At 34.8% G+C, this 20,779-nt stretch overlaps 1 protein-coding gene and 1 non-coding gene across 3 annotated transcripts in view; one reads left to right on the forward strand and one right to left on the reverse strand.

Moving 5' to 3' along the window:
- Window positions 1-920: 920 nt before the first annotated feature.
- LOC138439886 (small nucleolar RNA SNORA57) lies at window positions 921-1,064 on the forward strand. Its single transcript, XR_011256830.1, has one exon. It is a non-coding gene; the product is annotated as a small nucleolar RNA SNORA57 (small nucleolar RNA).
- A 14,152-nt stretch (window positions 1,065-15,216) lies between these two features.
- PTPN12 (protein tyrosine phosphatase non-receptor type 12) overlaps window positions 15,217-20,779 on the reverse strand; it is an 86,332-nt gene continuing 80,769 nt past the window's right edge. For both annotated transcript variants that reach the window (XM_069587789.1, XM_069587790.1), the window contains 4 exons: window positions 19,979-20,046; window positions 19,045-19,075; window positions 16,623-16,730; window positions 15,217-16,087 (listed from right to left, as the gene is read on the reverse strand). In XM_069587789.1, the coding sequence (XP_069443890.1) occupies window positions 16,026-16,087; window positions 16,623-16,730; window positions 19,045-19,075; window positions 19,979-20,046 (269 nt within the window). In that variant the 3' untranslated portion in view covers window positions 15,217-16,025. The remainder of the gene's footprint in view (window positions 16,088-16,622; window positions 16,731-19,044; window positions 19,076-19,978; window positions 20,047-20,779) is intronic.

A 20,779-nucleotide genomic window follows, 5' to 3' on the forward strand; every position in this document is an offset into this window, starting at 1 on the left:
ATCTTAATTTGGAAGAGACTTTTTGACTTTTCCAGACATTGGACTTTCATGTACAATTAAATTTTCAAGATAATTTTGGAGACTAACGTGGAGTTTTTTACTTTCATTTTTACTAAGGTAAGTACAATGAAAACATGAAGCTATCATTCATTACCACTATTAACAAAAAGGATATCTTAACACCAAAATAAATAGGAAGGTCGTAAAGACAGAAAAGGAATCCAATTCAGTTGGATGAATTTACCTTTATGAAAATGACGCTTGCTGCTTGTTTCTTATTTCACTGAATGTACCTGTGGTTAGTGTAAACCTTGACATAGAGAAGCAACATTCTGAGAAAGAACAAATGAATATTTGGTCTCAGTCAACCATCTCCCACCAGTATCCAGTTGCTTGGACTCTATCACATCATACCAAGTGGCAGGGAGCCTCTGATGGCTCACTTGGAAGAATGTGGTTTCTCTAAGGTATGTTTAAATGACATCTTCACTGGGCTGTTTGAAAGTCTGTAGGGGCCTGCAGATCTTACCTACCTTTAGTGCGAGGGTAGCACTTGCTGTAGCAGATTACTTTGGACATTTACCCTTTTATAGCTTATGCCATGAAATTTCTCTAAATACCTATTTGAGTATAAAATACAAGGTGATTTTATGGATTTTAAATCTCGTTTGACCTTGATTCCCATCTAGGTAGGCCACCAACTATGATCTATAACAGGAAAACGGATAGATCTGAAATTATTTATGTTGCCCTCTATATAGACACATTAAAAAACAATTTGTCTCTCATTCTCTCAAAGAGACAAAAATATATGTTTTTTAAAATATCACAGCAAAGGAAGGCGGTGACTGAGTGAGTATGGCTGAGTAAACGTGGGGGTCGGGCTGGGGATCTCAGGGAGGGAACCGATGCCTGTGGACCCTCCTTTTCTTGGTGGGGGTCGGGCGCACAGTCCCAATCTGCATAAGGTACAGATGAGGGATGGGCTCTGGCCCCCTCAGTGTCATGTCTTCAGTAACAGCGGCCACAGTCTGCCAGTTCTGTCATCAAGTGCTGGGACACAGAGGAAAAAAAAGAGGTCGGGGCAGGGGGCGGTGGAGAAAAAGAAAAAGAGAAAGGGGAAAAGAAAAAGAAAAAAAAGGAAGAAGAAAAGAAAAAAAAATCACAGTACTGTTGAGATGTGTGCTAGCTTGATGAACTTGTGCTGAATATGGAAATACTCTTCCAGGCCAAGGAAATCTCAAAGAAAATGATCACCTTAACAAGGTAATTTTAAAGTTGCAGTACATTTGAATTTCCTCAGGTATCACCAGTCTGAAAGCCCAAAAGGAGAATAACATCAATAGCAATAATTCAGATTCCACTGACTTGTCCCCACTGGTTCACAGACAGACTTCATATTTGTTTCTAGAAGTCCCAGAGTGTGTTTGAGAAGTGCCCTAACAATTCTGTGATGCTTTCCTGTGGTCTCCATCAAAAGGCAGTGTGGCTTCTGCCCAGCCAGGGGCTTTGGCAAAACCTGCTCACCAGTGAGGTGAGCCTCAGCGGTGGATATACTATAGGCTTGCGTCAAAGTTCCTACTGCATATGGAAAACGTGTCATGTCTGTATAATTGCAGCTCTAGCTCTAGATAATCAACCTATGCACTTATTTTTAAGTTGAGGCTTATTTTTATTTTAGAAAAACCTCTTTGATTAGTAATGACAGGAAATATATGAATATTATATTTCGAATTTATCATTTGAATTCACCCACTCCTTCAGTGAATATTTATTGAGCACTAGTATGTGCTAGGCAGTGTTCTACATGCTAGGGATAAATGATAAACTAAGCTCCTGCCCTCATGGAAAGTTACCATTGAGATCATGATGCCAGCTCATTTCTGCAAGTACAACATCTTGATTTCCATCAAGTTTTCTGAGATTCTGGTTTAAAGAGTTTCTAGCTTCAATAGCACAAATCATTTGAGTGGGAGAGGGGCCAGTTATGTGTTTTCTCTTTTATAACTGAAGTAACTGTAAAAAGAGGAGAGGTACGAGGGTAAAAATAAAAAATGTTGCAGTTTTGCTGGATTTCAGATTGGGTCTCTCCGTCTGATTGATGCCCTTCACACTCCATGCAACTTCTTGCCTAGACCTTCCCCAAGACTTGACAACTTAAACACTATAGACTAGTTTTGGATTTCCAACTGATAGCTCAGTTGGTAAAGAGTCCGCCAGCAATGCAGGAAGACCCAGTTCGATTCTTGGGTCGGGAAGATCCCCTGGAGAAGGGAAAGGCTACCCACTCCTATATTCTGGCCAAGAGAATTTCAGGGACTGTATAGTCCATGGGGTTGCAGAATCGGACACGACTGAGCGACTTTCACTTCCATAGACTAGTTTACTTTCTAATGCATTTTATGGCATTTGGAAGCCCTCCAGTGGCCAGATACTATATTTGAAAATTTTTTTGCTATTCTGTATTTAGGCATGAAGTGTACTCATGTTTCGGGCTTCCCAGGTGACACAGTTGGTAAAGAATCTGCCTGCCATGCAGGAGACTCAAGAGCTTGATCCCTGGGTTGGGAAGATCCCCTGGAGTAGGAAATGGCAATCCACTTTAGTATTCTTGCCTGGGAAATTCCACGGATAGAGGAGCCTGGCGGGCTACAGTCCATGGGGTCACAAAGAGTCAGACAGGGCATGACTGAGCATGCATGCACTGTACTCACGCTTGCAACTTACTTTGAAATGTATCAAAAAATAAGATGGATTAATGTATGATAGAGAGTTGTATAGATGGTTAGATGTGTGGTAGAACAAATATAACTTAATTTTAAAGTTCAGGTGACAGGTATAATTTGTCACTGAATAGGTCATGGTATATAGTTTCTTTCAACTTCTCTGTTTTACATTTATGTAATAAAATATTGAATAAAAATATTTTTGCCAGACTCTGAAGATTTATACCTATTACTTCATATTATAGAATTAAAATTTTGTGAAGATAATATTTAAATTACTTTTCAATAAAATTATCTTCATTAATGGATGTGGATTAATTTTTCTTAACATGGATTAATTTTTAAATGTTTAAAAAACACTGGGAGGGGGGTATTTGGAGGAAGGTGGTAAAATGGTACAAGTTTTCAGTTATAAATATGTACAAGGATGTAATGTATAATATGGTGATTGTAGCTAACACTGCTGTGTGACATGGGAAAGTTATTAGGAGAGTAAATCCTAAGCTCTTGTCACAAAGGAAAAATTTTTTTTTTCTTTTCTTTTTATTGCATCTACAAGATAATAGATGTTAACTGAACCTATTGTGGTAATCGTTTCACAATATATGTAAATCAAGCCATCATACTGTACGCCTTAACCTTGTACAGTGATTCTGGTTATTTCTCAGTAAAACTGGCAGGGAAGGTACTTGTTTTTTTAGAAAGTTTATACAATGTTAATGTGAAATTGCTATATGATTTTTTTCTTTTAAAAAGGCTTATCTTCCTAGGATATCTATTTCACATATTCAGGCAATTGTTAACAAGCTTAACTAAATTCACTCTTTTAAAAAAGTGAGAGGCAACTGTTTGACAATTGCTGAAAATATTTTTTCTTAGTGGAGCTATATTAGTCAGGATTCAAAGCAGAGAACAAAATCCACTCTGGTAATTTAAGCCAAAAGGGATGTATTACATGGTCTTATCACAAATGGTTGGCAGGGTTGAAGAAACAGCCAGTGGATTGAGCTTCAGGAGTAACTCACAAATCCAGGCTAAAGAACTGAGCTGTCAAAGGACTGTTGATCAGGCCATGCTCAGGAGGTTACCTACTGAATGGGGAAGACACCCCTACAACCACTATTGCCACAGCCACATGTCTTTCACTATAATACACCCTGTCATGAAGGTGCTTCACAACCTGACCCTCCACAACTCAGTTGACTATACACAACTGCCTATAGCTGATGGAATTCAAATCACATCAGTAACTCTAGCTGCAAGGCAGCTTGAGAAATGCATTTTAGCTTTCTAGATACTAAAGCCCAGGAAGGCAGACTAACAGGAGGAAGGCATATTGAGAGGAGGGTGGCATTATATGGAATGTTGAACACTTTTTGATGAATAAGTCAGCCTGACAGCACTCATTGATCAATATTACCACTGAGACTACTAGACACTCTGACTAGGTATAATGAGTAGATGAAAGCATATATGAGGCATTCTTGCCCCAAATATTAAACCTGAATCTGAGAAGCTCACTAGATCCAGCTATCAAGTTTACAAGAATTAGGATAGAGGCACATGTTTTAAAACACCACAGGGATGCAGTTAGCAAAATTGTGTGGGAAACTATAGGAAAAGTGACACAATTCAACAAATAAATGGCAAGGGGGGAAAAAGGGAGGGGAACCTAAAATGAAGAAATTTAAAAGATGGATCAAGTAAATACAGTGTGTGAATCTTGTATGTATCTTCATTCAAACAAAACAATTGTTTTGTGAAAAACATTTTATGAGACTCTCAGGGAAATTTGAACATGTAAACTTGGAAAACTAATCATATTAATAATTATTTTTAATTTTTTAGATTTGATAATAGTATTATGGTTATGTCAACAACCATTTTATTCACTTACACAGCAAGATCTTTGCTTTTCAGTTGATTATATGTTGTTTCTTTCATAATTCATGGCTTTGTGTTTTATACTAAGAAGAAACTATATTATGCTAGGCGTTTTATGTATATTAAATAATTTAATCCTTGTAGCAGTCCTTTGGTAAAAGGAAATTATAGTGTTCATTAAGGGAAACACACCTATTATAGCCTTTCTGGGTGTGGATGAAAACAAATGTCTATTTTAAAGTACACTTGTCAATAATATGTTTGGGAGGAACAAGGAGGCAGAGTCAGGGAAGGAACACTATTAGCATTTTAGCTAATTAATGGGTAAGGCACATTATCAGATGTCTCCATTCAAGAGAACAGATTTCTTAGACTCCATAAAATAAATATTAGATTCAGTGTTCAAAATATTTTCAGATTGTTCCCTGGTCCCTGAAACTATAAGAGGGCATGAAACTACTGTCTCATTTTAAAGACGGAGACAAACCTGAAACATCATCCCAGCAGGGTGATATAAGGGTGAGTAGCACATTGAGAGTCTTAATATTATCAGACACAGCCAAGGGGATGACACCTGGACCACCAGTGACTCTAAAACTAGTTGGCTGCAATCTTGAGTTTGCAGTTTTCTGTTAATGGGCTTATACAATGCATTCTGAAACTTTCTTAAAGGCAAAAAACTATTGGATCCCTTCAAAGCTCAAGTCTACCCAACAAAATTTTATTCCTTATCACTCTCACTAGGGAGAATTTAAATTTAAATATTCTCCTGTAGGGGTAGAGCAATAATGGAAAAAAGTTTCAGAAACACTGGCTTAGACCAAAAGGCTTTATTTAGAATACAGTAATATTTTTAAAGGATAGTTGATTTAAAAAGTTTCATGTACATAGCACAGTGATTCAGTTGTGTATATATATATATATACACACACACACACACACATAAATATAATGGAAAATAAAATATATAGAAAAATACATATATAATGGAAAATAATCCAGAAAGTATACATCTATATTCTTTTTCCAGATTATTTTCCATTATTGGTTATTACAAGACACTGAATATAGTTCTTTCTGCTATATAGTAGATCCTTGTTGTTTATCTATTTATATATCGTATTGTGTTTTAGTTAATCCCAAATTCCTAATTATCCCTCTACCACTTTCCCTTTTGATAACTGTTAAGTTTGTTTTCTATGTCTGAGTCCATTTCTGTTTTATAAATAACTTCATTTGCATCATTTTTTTAAGATTCTGCATATCAGTGATGTCATATATATGTCTTTCTCTGTCTGACTTCACTTAGGAGGGTAATCTCTACATCTATCCATGTTGCTGCAAATGACATTATTTCATTCTTTTTTGTGGCTGAGTAATATTCCATTGCAGAATACGGTGATTTTTAAATCATGGTTTCATGTTCTTAGAAATGGATATCATTACATTTATTTATTTTTTCATTCAGAATTCATTATGACCAAGTGTAGTTTATTACAAGAATGCTAAACTTGCTTAACAATTGAAAATTAATCACATAGTTCACCACATTAAAAGAATTACAGACTATTGTAAGTTCATTGTATACAGAAAAGCATTTTATAAAGTATAATATATGAGGTTGTTTTTTTTCTTTCTGTTGACAAAAGAGTTGTTTACTTACTGCTGTAATATACAGTCTGTTCTTTTGGTTGGTTTTTTTTTTTTTTTAGTTTTTTATTTTTTAAATTTTAAAATCTTTAATTCTTACATGCGTTCCCAAACATGAACCCCCCTCCCACCTCCCTCCCCACAACATCTCTTTGGGTCATCCCCATGCACCAGCCCCAAGCATGCTGCACCCTGCGTCAGACATAGACTGGCGATTCAATTCTTACATGATAGTATACATGTTAGAATGCCATTCTCCCAAATCATCCCACCCTCTCCCTCTCCCTCTGAGTCCAAAAGTCCGTTATACATATCTGTGTCTTTTTTCCTGTCTTGCATACAGAAAAATAAACGACCCAATCAAAAAATGGGCCAAAGATCTAAATAGACATTTCTCCAAAGAAGACATACGGATGGCTAACAAACACATGAAAAGATGCTCAACATCACTCATTATTAGAGAAATGCAAATCAAAACCACAATGAGGTACCACTTCACACCAGTCAGAATGGCTGCGATCCAAAAATCTGCAAGCAATAAATGCTGGAGAGGGTGTGGAGAAAAGGGAACCCTCCTACACTGTTGGTGGGAATGCAAACTAGTACAGCCACTATGGAGAACAGTGTGGAGATTCCTTAAAAAATTGCAAATAGAACTACCTTATGACCCAGCAATCCCACTGCTGGGCATACACACCGAGGAAACCAGAATTGAAAGAGACACATGTACCCCAATGTTCATCGCAGCACTGTTTATAATAGCCAGGACATGGAAACAACCTAGATGTCCATCAGCAGATGAATGGATAAGAAAGCTGTGGTACATATACACAATGGAGTATTACTCAGCCGTTAAAAAGAATTCATTTGAATCAGTTCTGATGAGATGGATGAAACTGGAGCCGATTATACAGAGTGAAGTAAGCCAGAAAGAAAAACACCAATACAGTATACTAACACATTACATTTATTTTTAATTAATTTTAAAAGCAAATACTCAAGCACATATAGGGGTTTTTCCCCCAGATTCCAAGTGACTTGTGAAATCAAAGTACTACCTTGTCTTCCTAAAAGTGATTCACCAAAATTGTGGCTTCTCTGCCTAATGGAAAATTGGTATTAATTGATTAAAAGAATGACTGGATACCTCCTTGAAGGAACTGCAGCCCCATTTGACTTGGGCTGTCTGTTAGCTTATCTATCAGTGAAACTAGTAGTAAATGCTTGTTTCCACTAAACTTTGTGCTTCATAAACTATCTAAAACTTGGTGGGTTGACTGTTTAGTTAGTCTTGTCCCCTGAAAGTGAAAGTCGCTCAGTCACGTCCAACTCTTTGTGACTCCATGGACTACACAGTCCATGGAATTCTCCAGGCCAAAATACTGGAGTGGTAACCTTTCCCTTCTCCAGGGAATCTTCCCAACCCAGGGATCGAACCCAAGTCTCACACACTGCAGGCAGATTCTTTACCAGATGAGCTACCAGGGAATCCCATTTCACCTGCTACTCTTGCTTATATGAAATTGCTGTGGAATTTTCTAACCTGAACTGAAAATAAGAGGTTGCTATTCTTTACGCTGAAACTGACAGTGCCTTGAGGCAATATCAGAAATGTCACCTCTACTTGTCTCTAAAGTTTATATTATAGTAACTGAGTCTGGAAAAGATGCCCTCTTCACCCTGACTGAATGCCACCTCTATTCAGATATATCATTACAATGAATGTTTTCCGATACACACTGTAAGCAGAAAAGTGGGTTAGGCACTCAAGAAAATTGCAAGTTACTATGGAAGATATATTGTATGAACAATTAAAGTGATGTAGGAGGAACTTCCCTGGTGGTCTGGTATTTAGGATTTGGTGCTTCTACTGCAGGGGGCATAGGTTTGATCCCTGGGCAGGAAACTAAGATCCCACATCCTGCAGAGTGGGGCCACAGAATTTTAAAAAAAAAAAAAAAATTAAAGAAAGTGATGTGAAAAAATTGCTTAGAATCCTAGAGCTAAAGAAACATGGTGGAAGGAGCAATTGATTCTGCTGGAAGTCTAGAGAGTAATATTAACATATTGAGAATTTGGAAGGCTTTGTGGGGAAAGTACTACTGGTGGACTTTGAAAGGTATGTGATTCCACTTACACATGTGAAGAAGGTTCTGTGTAGTGGATTGCTGTTGGATGGAGCCAAATGAGCAAAACAAGAAGGAGAAAAATTCCAAGGTATATTTAGGCGCTGTTTTCTATAGCTATAGGGTGGAGGGGGCCATGGCGGTGGACAAAAGCTGGAAATACTGGAGACACATCATGGACCTCAAATGACATGCAACAGCCTCCTTGCTCTCATGGTTACTTCCCTGGGAAGAATTACTTACACGGAGCTGTTATTTGAATACATAATACCATCTAATTCCATTTCTGCTTTCTACCCTTCCCCCTTCATCCCTCAGAGACAGCAAAATTTCCCTGCATTGTAACCTTGGACAACTTACGTAACTTCTCTCTGTACCGATTTCCTCATCTATAAATGGATATAAACATAGTGCCTTCTTACTGAGTGAGTGACAGCAATATATGGACATAGTAACACAGAGTGTTTGTTACATAAATAATGTAGATAGTTCTACTTAGTAGAAAGTCTGAATTGTTCTGAAGCATATAAGGACAGGGTTTCAGATCTGTTTGGATCTCTGCTAACTTGCAACTTTGAGCTTAAGACCTTTAACGTTACAGATTATTTATGTATATCACTATAGCCTTAAAGAATGTAATTGCTAAAAGAACCACTACTGTGCCCTTTTATTTTAGAGCTCAGAGAAATGCTTTTCCAGCCCTTGGAGCTGCTCACAGAGTTTCATTACGGGTACATTTCTAATTATGTAAGGTATTAATTAAGATTTTGGAAAGTCCTTGGCTTTTAGCTGCAGCCTTTTGACATTTTCAGTTCATTACCAACTGTATAAGAAAGAAGAGAAAGAACACACAGGGATGTTTTATACCTTTATCAAAAGTGATAGTAGAGAGGGAAAAAGTGGAATCTACATTAAATATTTTGAGATTTAACTTATGCATTTTTTGTTCCCCATTTTTGTTTTGGTTATATACTACATGATAAACTTTATGCTAAAATATAATGTCTTTAAAACATCACTTTGTTTCTCAGTTCTGGTGATTAGGAAGTCCTCCTAGACACTCCTCCATGTGGTGTCAGCTGTATTAGCGCTCCATATAGTTTCTCATCATTCTCTCATTGTTCAGTGTTTTAGCCTGAGTGTCTGTACATGATAGCAGGGCCCCAAGAGATTGAAGTAGCCTGCCCTCTCAAGGTCTAGATAAAGTCAACCAAGAAAACACATCTGCTACATTTTATGGGTCAAAGCAAAACACAAGTCCAGCCCAGATACTCGGGGTGGGAAAACAAACTTCACCTTGATGGGAGGAGCTGGAAATATCGTGGCCGTGATTTCCAACCTGCCACAGTATCTGACCAAGTTAACTATAAAGTTAAAATTGACCAACTTGGTAAAACTCCAGATTCTATCTTCTGCCCCATACTTTTGCCCTAGAATTACTCTATTGCAGGATAGGAAATAAACAGAGACACCAAGGAAAAACATGCAAATGGACTTCATCTGGTTTTAACTTATTTTTCCCCTTTTGGGATCTTAGCTCCTGGATGTCCCCTTCCATGGGAGCTCAAGTCTTAACCACTGGCCCACCATCAATTTTCAAGTCATGTATTTTAAAGCCTATTACTGACAGTTGACTTAAGAAACTAATCCCTTTTCTAGTCAACTAACATTTCCACGTTTCTTGCCTGCTAAAGCCTACACTCCTAGCTTCTCTGAAAACTAGGGCATATAGTAGTGTCAATAGTTAAGTGCAAGGACTTTGCACTATTAGAGCTCCTATTAGAGCTAGGCTTAAATCCTGGCTTTGCTATTTTTTGTGACTTTGAGTTTGTGTTCCCCAGATAAACAGGAATGTCCGTCTGGCAAGGTTTTTGTGAAGATTAAGAAAGGTAACGTATTCAGAGATTAGCAGGTCTGGCACTTGGTAAGCATTCTGCAAGGTTAATAATTTTTATTAGATAGGCCTGAGTCTGCATGAACATGTATTAATGCCTTAAGATTTGCTTATGGGGGAGTGGGCACTTGGCTTTAGGGACTTTACACTCTCAAACGGTGAAGCCACCCCAAGAAGCTTTGGGGCTGTACCTTTCTGAATTTTGAGTGCCTTTCTGAAAAATTTCCTTTGCTTGCTTTGCTTGCCCCCTTCTGGCAGAATGGGGAAGAGTTCAATGATGTCCCATCCGTGCAACCACTGAAACTGCTAAAAGCTATTAAGGTTAAAGAATCCAACTTTCAAAAACCTTTTGCCCTAAATTCAAGTGAATTCACATGAAAGCAAAGTCTAAATGTCTAAAGCCTAAATGTAAAATCTCTACACACAGATTTTTGTTTTTATCTGTTGCATGGATATTGATGTTGATAGATGAAATATGAAAATGGACAACTCATTTTAAGTTGAAAAAATGTGGGACTATTGTTCTTCTAAATGGTAATAGTAAATTTCCTATAAACTTCATTTTACCTTTTTGACACAACAAAATGTTTACCATATATAATTTTAATTATGTTTTCCTAGGGAATTCCCTGGCAGTCCAGTAGTTAGGCCGCAGTACTTACACTGTGTGACGAGGGTTCAATGCCTGGTTAAGGGAATTAACATCCTGGAAGCCAAATGGTGCAGTGCCAGGAAAAAAATTAACAAAAAATGATTTTCTAATGTTAACCTCAGCTAATCACTATATCCTTCAAATTGCACAACATAATGTAGTATCCTCAGATTGGTACTTAACAGTGTTTATATAGAAGCTGCATGAAAATGTTTTTGTGTACTTATTTCAAATACAAAGAGAAAACTAAATACTTTGATTTTTATATTTAATACAGTAAATTCTTTCTCACAATTTTAGAAAGTACTGAAAACAAGTTTACATACAAGTAGATAAAGATAAAATTTAAAAACCACAATATTTTAAAACATCACATGTATTGCATGTTTGTATACTTGCATGTTCTGGCTGAAATGTTGGCAAGAGATTTAAGTCACAACTCCTATTACATGATTTTAGTACATAAGGCATTTTATCTCTAAAAAATGAAAAGTGGCTGGAATCTCTGGAATTCTCTTCCCCCACTAACTCAACAAAGCCCAGATTTGTTGTAGTTTAGAACACGAGACACATCTTGAGCTACTCAAGCACAGCTGCTTTTTCACTGGTTAAATTGTTCACAATCTAATTGGTCATTTGCCTATCATATGGTCATTTGCCAATCATATAAGACTTGTCACCTTAAAGACAAATAGCAGGGGAAACAGACTGCAGCAAATCTGTTAAGAAAATATAGTTTGTATTAAAAACTGGAGCTACTTTTAGCTATTATTGAATGGATATATACGAAAATCTTTTTTCAATATCTAAAATAACATTACTGAAAGCAGGAAGGCTTCCCTGGTGGCTCAGTGGGTAAAGAAACCACTTGCAATGCACAAGATCCAGGTATGATCCCTGGGTTGGGAAGATCCCCTGGAGAAGGGAATGACAACCCGCTCCAGCATTCCTGCCTGGAGAATCCCATGGACAGAGGAGTGTGGTAGACTACAGTAGCCCATGGGGTCGCAGAGAGTTGAACACGAATGAGTTACTAACATATTTACTTCCACTTTCAAAAGCAGGCAATTAGAGGAGATATCTGTGTAAGAAAACAAAAACAGCAAAAATTTTTCCAATCTAGCACAAGAGTGATTTAAGATTAAACTATAGTGACTTCATGGATTACAATCAAGACTACCAAATATGTACTTCAACAAAAATATTACAATCAGAACACATTTTAAGACTAAATATAAAATTAAGATGTCATTCTTCACTTGAATTTCTCTCAAACCTTCAGATTGCATTATTTTTATTGCTATCACGTTTAGCACAAAATTGTCTCTTTTTAGTTAACTAATTATGTGCCCATCGATAGACAAATGGATAAACATGTGGTGTATATATACAATGAATATATGTTACCCAGCCCTGAAAAAGAATGAAATTTTGCCATTTGCAACCAAAAAAATAGAACTGGAATGTATTATGCTAAGTCAGACAAAGGAAGACAGATACTGTACAATTTCACTTATATGTGGAACTTAAAAAACAGAACAAGTGAATCTAAAAAAAAAACCAAAAAAAAAAACCCACAAAAAAACAGAAACAGATTCGTAGATGATAAAACTGGTTGTTGCAAGGGAAAAGGGGTGGGGAAATGAGTAAAATAGGTAATAAAGATTAAGAGGTACAAACTTCTAGTTATTAACAAGTCACAGGCATGTAATGTACAACATAGGAAATATAGTCACTATTGTAATAACTGTCTGGTTACAGACAGTGACTACAGTTATTATGGTGATAATTTTGTAATGTATAAAAATACCGGATCACTATGTTGTACACCTAAAGCTAATACTATAAGTCAATTATACTTCGATTTTAAAAAATGACACTGGCCATAGCATTAAGAAATGTTTTAAACAATTAAAAAAGAAAGGATTTCATAGATTCAGCTATTTTAAGTGACCACAGGGGTTGAGGATATACAGTTATATAAATTTGCTCAGGCAAAAACATAACCATATGTCCTACGAGGCTGTTACCTGTGAGGAAGTCACTTAACTATTCTCTGAGCCTAGCTCACCACTCACATACAACTAGGGCTTTATTGCTGTTTATCAACATAAGGAAAAAATGTCCATAAAGTGAAAAATACTACAGTAAAAAATACTATTTGTGAAAAACTGCTTCCAAAAGAAAGGTAACCGATAGTGCTACAATGGAAAAGGAAAGATTAAAAGTCTTTGTAGTATGAGCTACAAGGTAGAGGTTTCAGATAAAGTGGCAGGATGAATTTGGCAATAATTTATCTCAGATACAAATAAACTTATTATATGCTTTATATAAGAAATAAAAAATGAGTAAGAACTTTATGGACTGTCTAGGCAATATAAAAATCACTGGGAGAAAGCTAAAGACGGAAAAAGGCAGAATTTAAAACATAAAGATAGGCAATGGAATAGAAAGAAAAAATCTAGCAATTGACTAAGATCAATGAATATATAACTTATGATGATAAGAGTATATATATTTAATGAAGAAAGGACATTAAACAGTGATTCATCAAGGAAAAATAAATTACCTCATACTCTATACAAAAATTAATTCTGCAAAAAAATTAATTCTGCAGTTTTAGATAAAAACAACAAAATAAAAATATAAATAAAAATTAAGCTTCTAGAAAACTGAAGAATATCTTCGTGATCTTGGGGTGGGCAAATATTTCTAAAAGAGAACACAAAAAAAGAATAATTATAAAACATTCATAAATTGGATTTAATTAAATTTAAGAACTCCTTTTATTAAAAATAAAAAACCACCATTAATAGAGGGAAAAGGCAAACCCCAGGAAAACCCACAAGGATTAAAATGTGGAATATATAAATAATTCCAACAAGTGAATATGAAAAAGACAAATAACTAAAGAGAAAAACAGGTACAGAGTTGTCAGATGATAGAATGTGTGTGTACTCAGCTTTAGTAGTTATGCCAAAGAGTATCTTTTTGAAACTTGAACAGGTCCTTCACAAAAGTGAACAGCCATATGGTCCTAAGCACCGAAGAAGGTACTCAACCTCATTAGTCGGGAGGGAAATACCTAACAATCAGAACAACCAATTTTGAAAACTGGCCATATCTACAGAGCTGAATATATATGCATACTCTATAAAAATTGCACTCCTGAATTCTATACCCAATAGATGCATATATATATATATATATGTGTGTACCAAAACACATTAAAAAGTATTCATAGCAACAAGATTTTTATAATTTTCTGAAGCTGAAAACACCACAAATGTCTGTTAGTAGCAGAACAGACAAACTGTGATATATTCACACAATACAAAACTCTAGCAATGAAAAATGAATAAAGGAATTGCTGTACATAATGAACAAATCTTACACGGCCAGAGGGAAGCTTCTCAGTGGCTATTCTACTGCTTGAGGGTGGTCACACTCATAGGAGTGTGTACTTTGTGATGGTTAGTATACTTTCTGTACCCTCTGAATACATGTATAATTCAATGAAGTACTTCAATGAAGGTGTTCCAAAGCAACTCCTTCCCAAAAGAAGTCCTTACAAATGATTTCAGTGCCATATTATATAAATCATAAAGTGTATGGAGACTAAGTATTTTTTTCAGTTAAACTTTATTTCAGTTTAAATTTTATTAAGAAAATGACATGCTATAGAGGTGTTTGTTTCTTGTGAATATCAAAGGTCCACTGGATTCACAATGTTTTTTCACCAAATATATGAGGAAAATGTGAAATTCTAAGACTATTAAACTTTGAAAAAATTGACATGAAATTATAGTAGTATTTTCTCTTCCACAATGATCCTCCTTCTATTCATACATGATTACTTTATCTCACCTTAGTCTTGTAATGTCTTCCCTCTTTTGTATGCAGAGGGAAAGTACAGATGTCTATCAACTTCAATCCACGATGTCAAAATTCAAACTTGGTACTTATGGACAGGACCTCTACTGCAGTGAGGATGGGAAGAAACCAGTTCCCCTTATCCAAGGGCACCTTTGTTTGGAGTTTTCCTGGATCCCAGTAGGCAATAATGATAAGGCTGATAAGTATGCACAGGGCTAACTCAAGATAAATATTTAGAACTGCACAGCCATGTTGCTGCAGAAGGTGCTCCCTATTTTTTAATCAAGAGATTAAACCCCATTCACAACATGACTTAAAGATAAGACTGAGCTGGCAGGAAGGTGGATATAAAGTCTAATTTTCTAAAAAATGAGGAATAAAAAACCAAAACAAATAGGCACTGTAAAATTGTTTTTGTTTTTTTAATGGCAGGTAAAATATCCTGAAACATACATATAGTTTGATAGTCTTCTAATCCCAGTTGAGTTCAAATATTAAAGTAACACACACAAGCTAAGAGAATTCAATATTGTTCCAAGGCACTTACTGAATCTCCATGACTAGATGAAAACAAAGACAATTAGGATGGACAATTAGACAGTATATAATATAAAAATAACTTTTTGCTTACAATTTACAAAATGTATTATTATTACAATCTTTGATCTCTGATAACCTGTAAAGCTGGCTGCATGAATCCAGCAATTTTAAAAATCAGAAACTATTTTCTAAAACTTCAGGGCAAATAATTTACAAATAAGGTACACAAAGATTTAGACCATGCAGAAATTTCTTACATCTTCTGTTAATAATATTTTATAACTGCAACTTTATCAAATTATATACCTACTTGCCCTGTACATATACAAAATAATGCATACATGATAAAACATTAGCAAAAAAGAGTAGTCCTTAAACTCAATTTATCATAAAAAGTATTACTATATTAACATGTCTACAAGCAGCGTGTAACAGGGTTAAGAGACATTAAGGCAATAATACTTGAAGTTACAAAATAAACCAAATGTAATACTTTTCCTAAGTGTAATATAAGGCAGGTAGATGGTCCCAGCAAAAAAAGAAAAAGAAAAAAATCACTAAGGTAACAATCTACACTGCTGTTAGTCCCACATTTTTAAGATGGAATACTATAAATCTGGCATTCAGTGGCACTTGAATTTTCCAGTATAATTTAAAGTGTCTTTTAGTTCCCTGAATCATGTCCATTCTGAAGGTGGATCTCTTGGTCCTTTGGGTTTTCCACAGCGATTACCAAAACCTATAAGCAAAATACCACAATAGTTGGCTAGTGTTCAGAAATACTTTTATACTATTCAACCGTATCTGTAGACATCCTTCTTTTCTGGAACAAATAAATTTCCACATGGGAATTTAGCATTTAAACAAATATCTACAAACATAAACCAACTCTTAATTTCTTCTGTATAGTTGAGAAAATAACTGCTTCTTCTATAAAAATAAAATCAATTCTATAAAAATATAAGAGAAACATTTAGAATATTTTAGTCTTTTCAACACAAAAGTAAGATTTGTTTACATATGCATTTTGTATTTTAGTTTTTAATCTCAGTATGAAACAGGATAAATTTATTTTACAATTAATTCCAAGCAACTTTGATGGTACATGTTTTATTCTTACCAAGTGTCATTTAAAAACCTGAAGAAATCATAGCAAAAAGTTTGATAAACTTTGCCTTAAGGAAATTCTGGAGTGATGGCAAATAACTGTTTTTCATTCTTGCCAGCATTAACTACACAATTATAGTTTAAAAATTATTTTGTAAACAAATTACCAATCTCTGTGGCTTCTGTTGGACTTTCTGATAGTTGATCTTTCTTATTACTAAAAGTAGGTGGACATTCTGTACAGGTCTCTGTATGAATACCTCGTGCTGGATGATCTAAAATGCAAACCAAAGCCATTATTAATCACAGTCATTTGTAGTATAATATGTAAAAAATTCCCCTAATTGCTTTTAATGTGGGCAAATAGTTAAAAGAGCAGTTTTCTCTTGAGCATCATAATTTTAGAGGCCCAGGCAAATGCAAGGGTAATGAACACAGGAAACCATGATAGGTGTGCTTATAGGCACCTAGACATCTGCAGCGAGTACCTCTGCTATGTGAGACTTCTCCTTAGACTCTTATTTTAACTTCAACTGAAATGCCTTTCTGTGGAAATCAATAGCAAATAAGTTCATAGTTTATTAATGGAGTTAACATTTGCACCTAAAAAAGCAGTAATTCTTTTAAGGTTTAGCATTGCTTACACTGTAGTTTACTTATTTAACTGCCAGTGTGTAAGACTAGTAACAAAAGAAATCAACTGCTGTGACTCATTCTTTCACCACTCACCACCTCCATCACATTCCCTATACCCCTGTAAGGAACTTTTCCGGAAACTTGGAATACAAGTCAAATGACACACTATCCTTGTCATCAGGTACTCATAGTCTAGAAAGAAGCTGAAAAACTTTTTCTATATATGGCTAGACAATAAATATTTTAGGCTTGGTAAGCCACATATGGTCTCTGTCCCATATTCTTCATTGATTTTTGCTTTTATTTTCTAAAGTTAATTTTGGTTTAAAAAACAATAAAATTTATTTTTTAATTTTACTGGAGTATAGTTGATTTACAATGTTGCATTTCTTTGTTTTTATGTTTAAACAACTCTTTAAAAATGTAAAAACCATTTATTCAGCTCAAGGGCAGAATAAGAAAACAAGCCAAGAGCAGAATTAGGCCTATGGGATGTAGTTTGCCAACCCTTGGTATGGTAGGAGAAACAGACAAGAACATTAATCATTACAGCAGTGTGGTAAGTATAGGGACAGAGAAGAGAGGCATGTAGATGAAACTAGTGGCGGTGATATGTTCATGGTTGCCTTCCATGAGGAAATGATGATTTAGATTAAAAGCCTCAACTTTCTGAATGAAGTAAAAGGTTAGATGAAGTAAGAGTTTCTGGGATTCATGATTTTAGAAAATAATAAATGCTGAGGGCTCAATTGTGGATCAATCCCAGAATTGTATGCTCAATCTATAAACCTGAACAATGTCCCCCAGCAGTACTGAGTAATCTTGAGGGATAAAATAAGATGGCATGGGAGTCAGGGACAAGAAAGTTAAGGATAATTATATGTGTGATTAAAGTGATGGATGATAGTATCTAGACTGAATAGAGGAGAAAAAGAAACCAAAAGGAGTTAACAGATACAAAGAAAATAAAAGACCCAGGGATCTAGCAGTAGTAATATAATACAGATAATAATAACAGCACTGCTACCATTTCAATGCTGACCATGTGCTGGGCACTGTGTATATATGATTTAATTTAAACCTTCATGACAATCATAACCTACTCCACAGTAGGTTACTATTATTATCTGCATTTCACAGAGAAGAAAATTGAGGCCTAGAAAGATTAGGTCACTTCCCAAAACCACATCATAAGTAAAATGGCAAAAATAAGATTCCAGTCTCGGTAGGCTTGACCCTAAAACTTCTGCTCTTTTTCCTTATACGTTGCCTCAGAAAAGTAAATAGAGAGTAATAAAGAGTTTATGTGATGGAATGAGCCCCATTAGGCACAGATTCAGAGTGACACCAGCTGAGGCAGAAGAGAGGTTAGGGCAGGGATGATAGATAAATTGAGGGAATTGTATAGGCTAGGATGCTTGGTGAGCCGCTCACATGGTTACTCCTTTAAAGGAATGAACAGTAACTTGACCTATTTTATTTTACTATGATAGTAAAAATAATGCAATGGAAAATGGCCTTCACAAATGTGAAAGTCCTAAAAAGAAAATTTCCAAAACAACCCTATTCAATCATCTAGGTTAATTTTGGGCATTTATTCAAATCACTGGCACATCTAGATTCTAGGTGTTTTTATAAATAAGAGAAATTAAATATAAGAAAATATTCTAAAAATGATTTCCTTCCTATCAGCCATTAATGACTGATAATAAATGCTGTTATGCTCCTGACCCATAATAATATGTGGTATAATAATAAATTTAAAAGAATTACACTACATAATTCAGGTTTCAGTAGTCATCCTATATATTTTTTCACATGGAGAAATAACCAAATAATAACAACAAAAACACCAAAAACAAAACAAATAACCAAACATGTACACCATGAGACACGCTATTTTATGTAACTTAATCTATATAATTTATAGCAGAAAAGAACAATACAACTTACCACATGTTTCACTTCCAGAGGTTATCAAGCCCTATAAGGAAGACATTAAAAAACTATTATAGTATATTCCTTTCATGCACAAAGTATAGAAAATGTGGTGTTATGAGTATATATCCCAATAAGTCAATATCTATCTTTGACTCTCAGTGTCAAAGGAAAAGAAAACAATGGTGTTTTCAATTAAGAGTGTCAAAAGTTTAATGTGTTTTTATATTGGGAATAAAAAGACAGGGAAATTCATTTTTCCTTCTGGATGAAAACTGAACTTGCAGCATTTACTGATGAGATAACATGCCTACAAGTGCATTTTGCCAAGCCTCTATGGTATTCATCAAATTATATTACTGACTATAAGACATATCTTTATTATTATGTTACCAATACTTTATGCACCAGTTAAAGTATATCACAATGTTTTTTTTAACCAATTTTAAGATAAACTCCAATTTTGGAGATATTCAAATATAAGGAAAATATGCAAAATATTAATGTTGATAAAAATAGCATTCCCATTACTAAAATACTGAGCTACCAAAACATTTCCTGAATGTGAAAGGAAACCTCACATAACCAGAAGAAACAAAGGGAGAGACTATATACCTGATTTTATAATAGAAAGAACAAACTCTAGGATATACTATAACTCCTGTTCCATTCATACCTCCAAAATGGTTTGAAACAAGGCAAAATTTACAAATTTCAAAAGCAGCTTGGAAAATAATACTCTGAAGTAATGGTCATGTTCTTTAAAAAATTTTTTGATCACACATTTTATATAGGCTTTTTATCTGAAATCACAGCATAAGATACAATTATCAAAAATTATATTTAATAGTCTTAAGGCAACAGTTATTATAATAAACAACTGTTAATATCAATTAATAAAAGAACAAAAATACTGAGCTATAGCTGTTCTAATCCCCAAAAGACTCACTTCAGGTATTTTTTGTTCAGACTGTTCCTGATTTTGAAGTTCACTCCACTCAGCTCTTACAGATGTATCTGAGAAAACCAAAATCTTGCAATTAAAATTAACATCTTTAATCCTTGTAATTTCTTGCATTCAGGTAATATTTTAAAACAGATACTACCGATATTTAGAAATTATCACTTCCACTAAATTTTTTCCCAGTTTTTATTAACTGAAGAATATTCCTTCAATTTTTTCTTCCTTGAAATTTAAAAATTCCATTATCAGAGCGTAATCTACAGGTATGACAGATTTATTTATTTAGTATTAGTGAAGTTTACAGCTTCACTATTTTAAAATTCTTAAAATCAGTTAAAGTTAATAAAATATTGGTAAAATGCAAAGGGTAAGACTGGCAGTGAGCACCTCCACTGAGCACAAGACATTGTAAATATAGTAAAGTTGTTTCTGTAACTGTTTTTCAGGATGAGAAGGAGAAATATGTATGTGATCACTTTCTCCCACTTTTCACTGATATTCTTGTGGACTCAAGTGTCACTCAACATCACCTGAGTGACGCTGCCAACAACAGAATTTAAATATATGTCTTTTCATCTAAGTGCTATTTTTAATGAATGAAAAGACAAATTATATACTGTTATAATTACATTTAACTGAATTATAGTATTTGACATAAATGCAGCCATTTTATTACCAGTCTTAGCAAATAAAAACACCATTTTAAGGTATTTTTCATGCAAAGTATTAAAAACATTTATCAGTATAAATCCAAACCTGTTTTTTAATTTAATTATGCAGCTCAAG

The sequence above is a fragment of the Ovis canadensis genome, chromosome 4 (genome assembly GCF_042477335.2).
Source record: "Ovis canadensis isolate MfBH-ARS-UI-01 breed Bighorn chromosome 4, ARS-UI_OviCan_v2, whole genome shotgun sequence".
NCBI classification, from domain to species: Eukaryota; Metazoa; Chordata; class Mammalia; order Artiodactyla; family Bovidae; genus Ovis; species Ovis canadensis.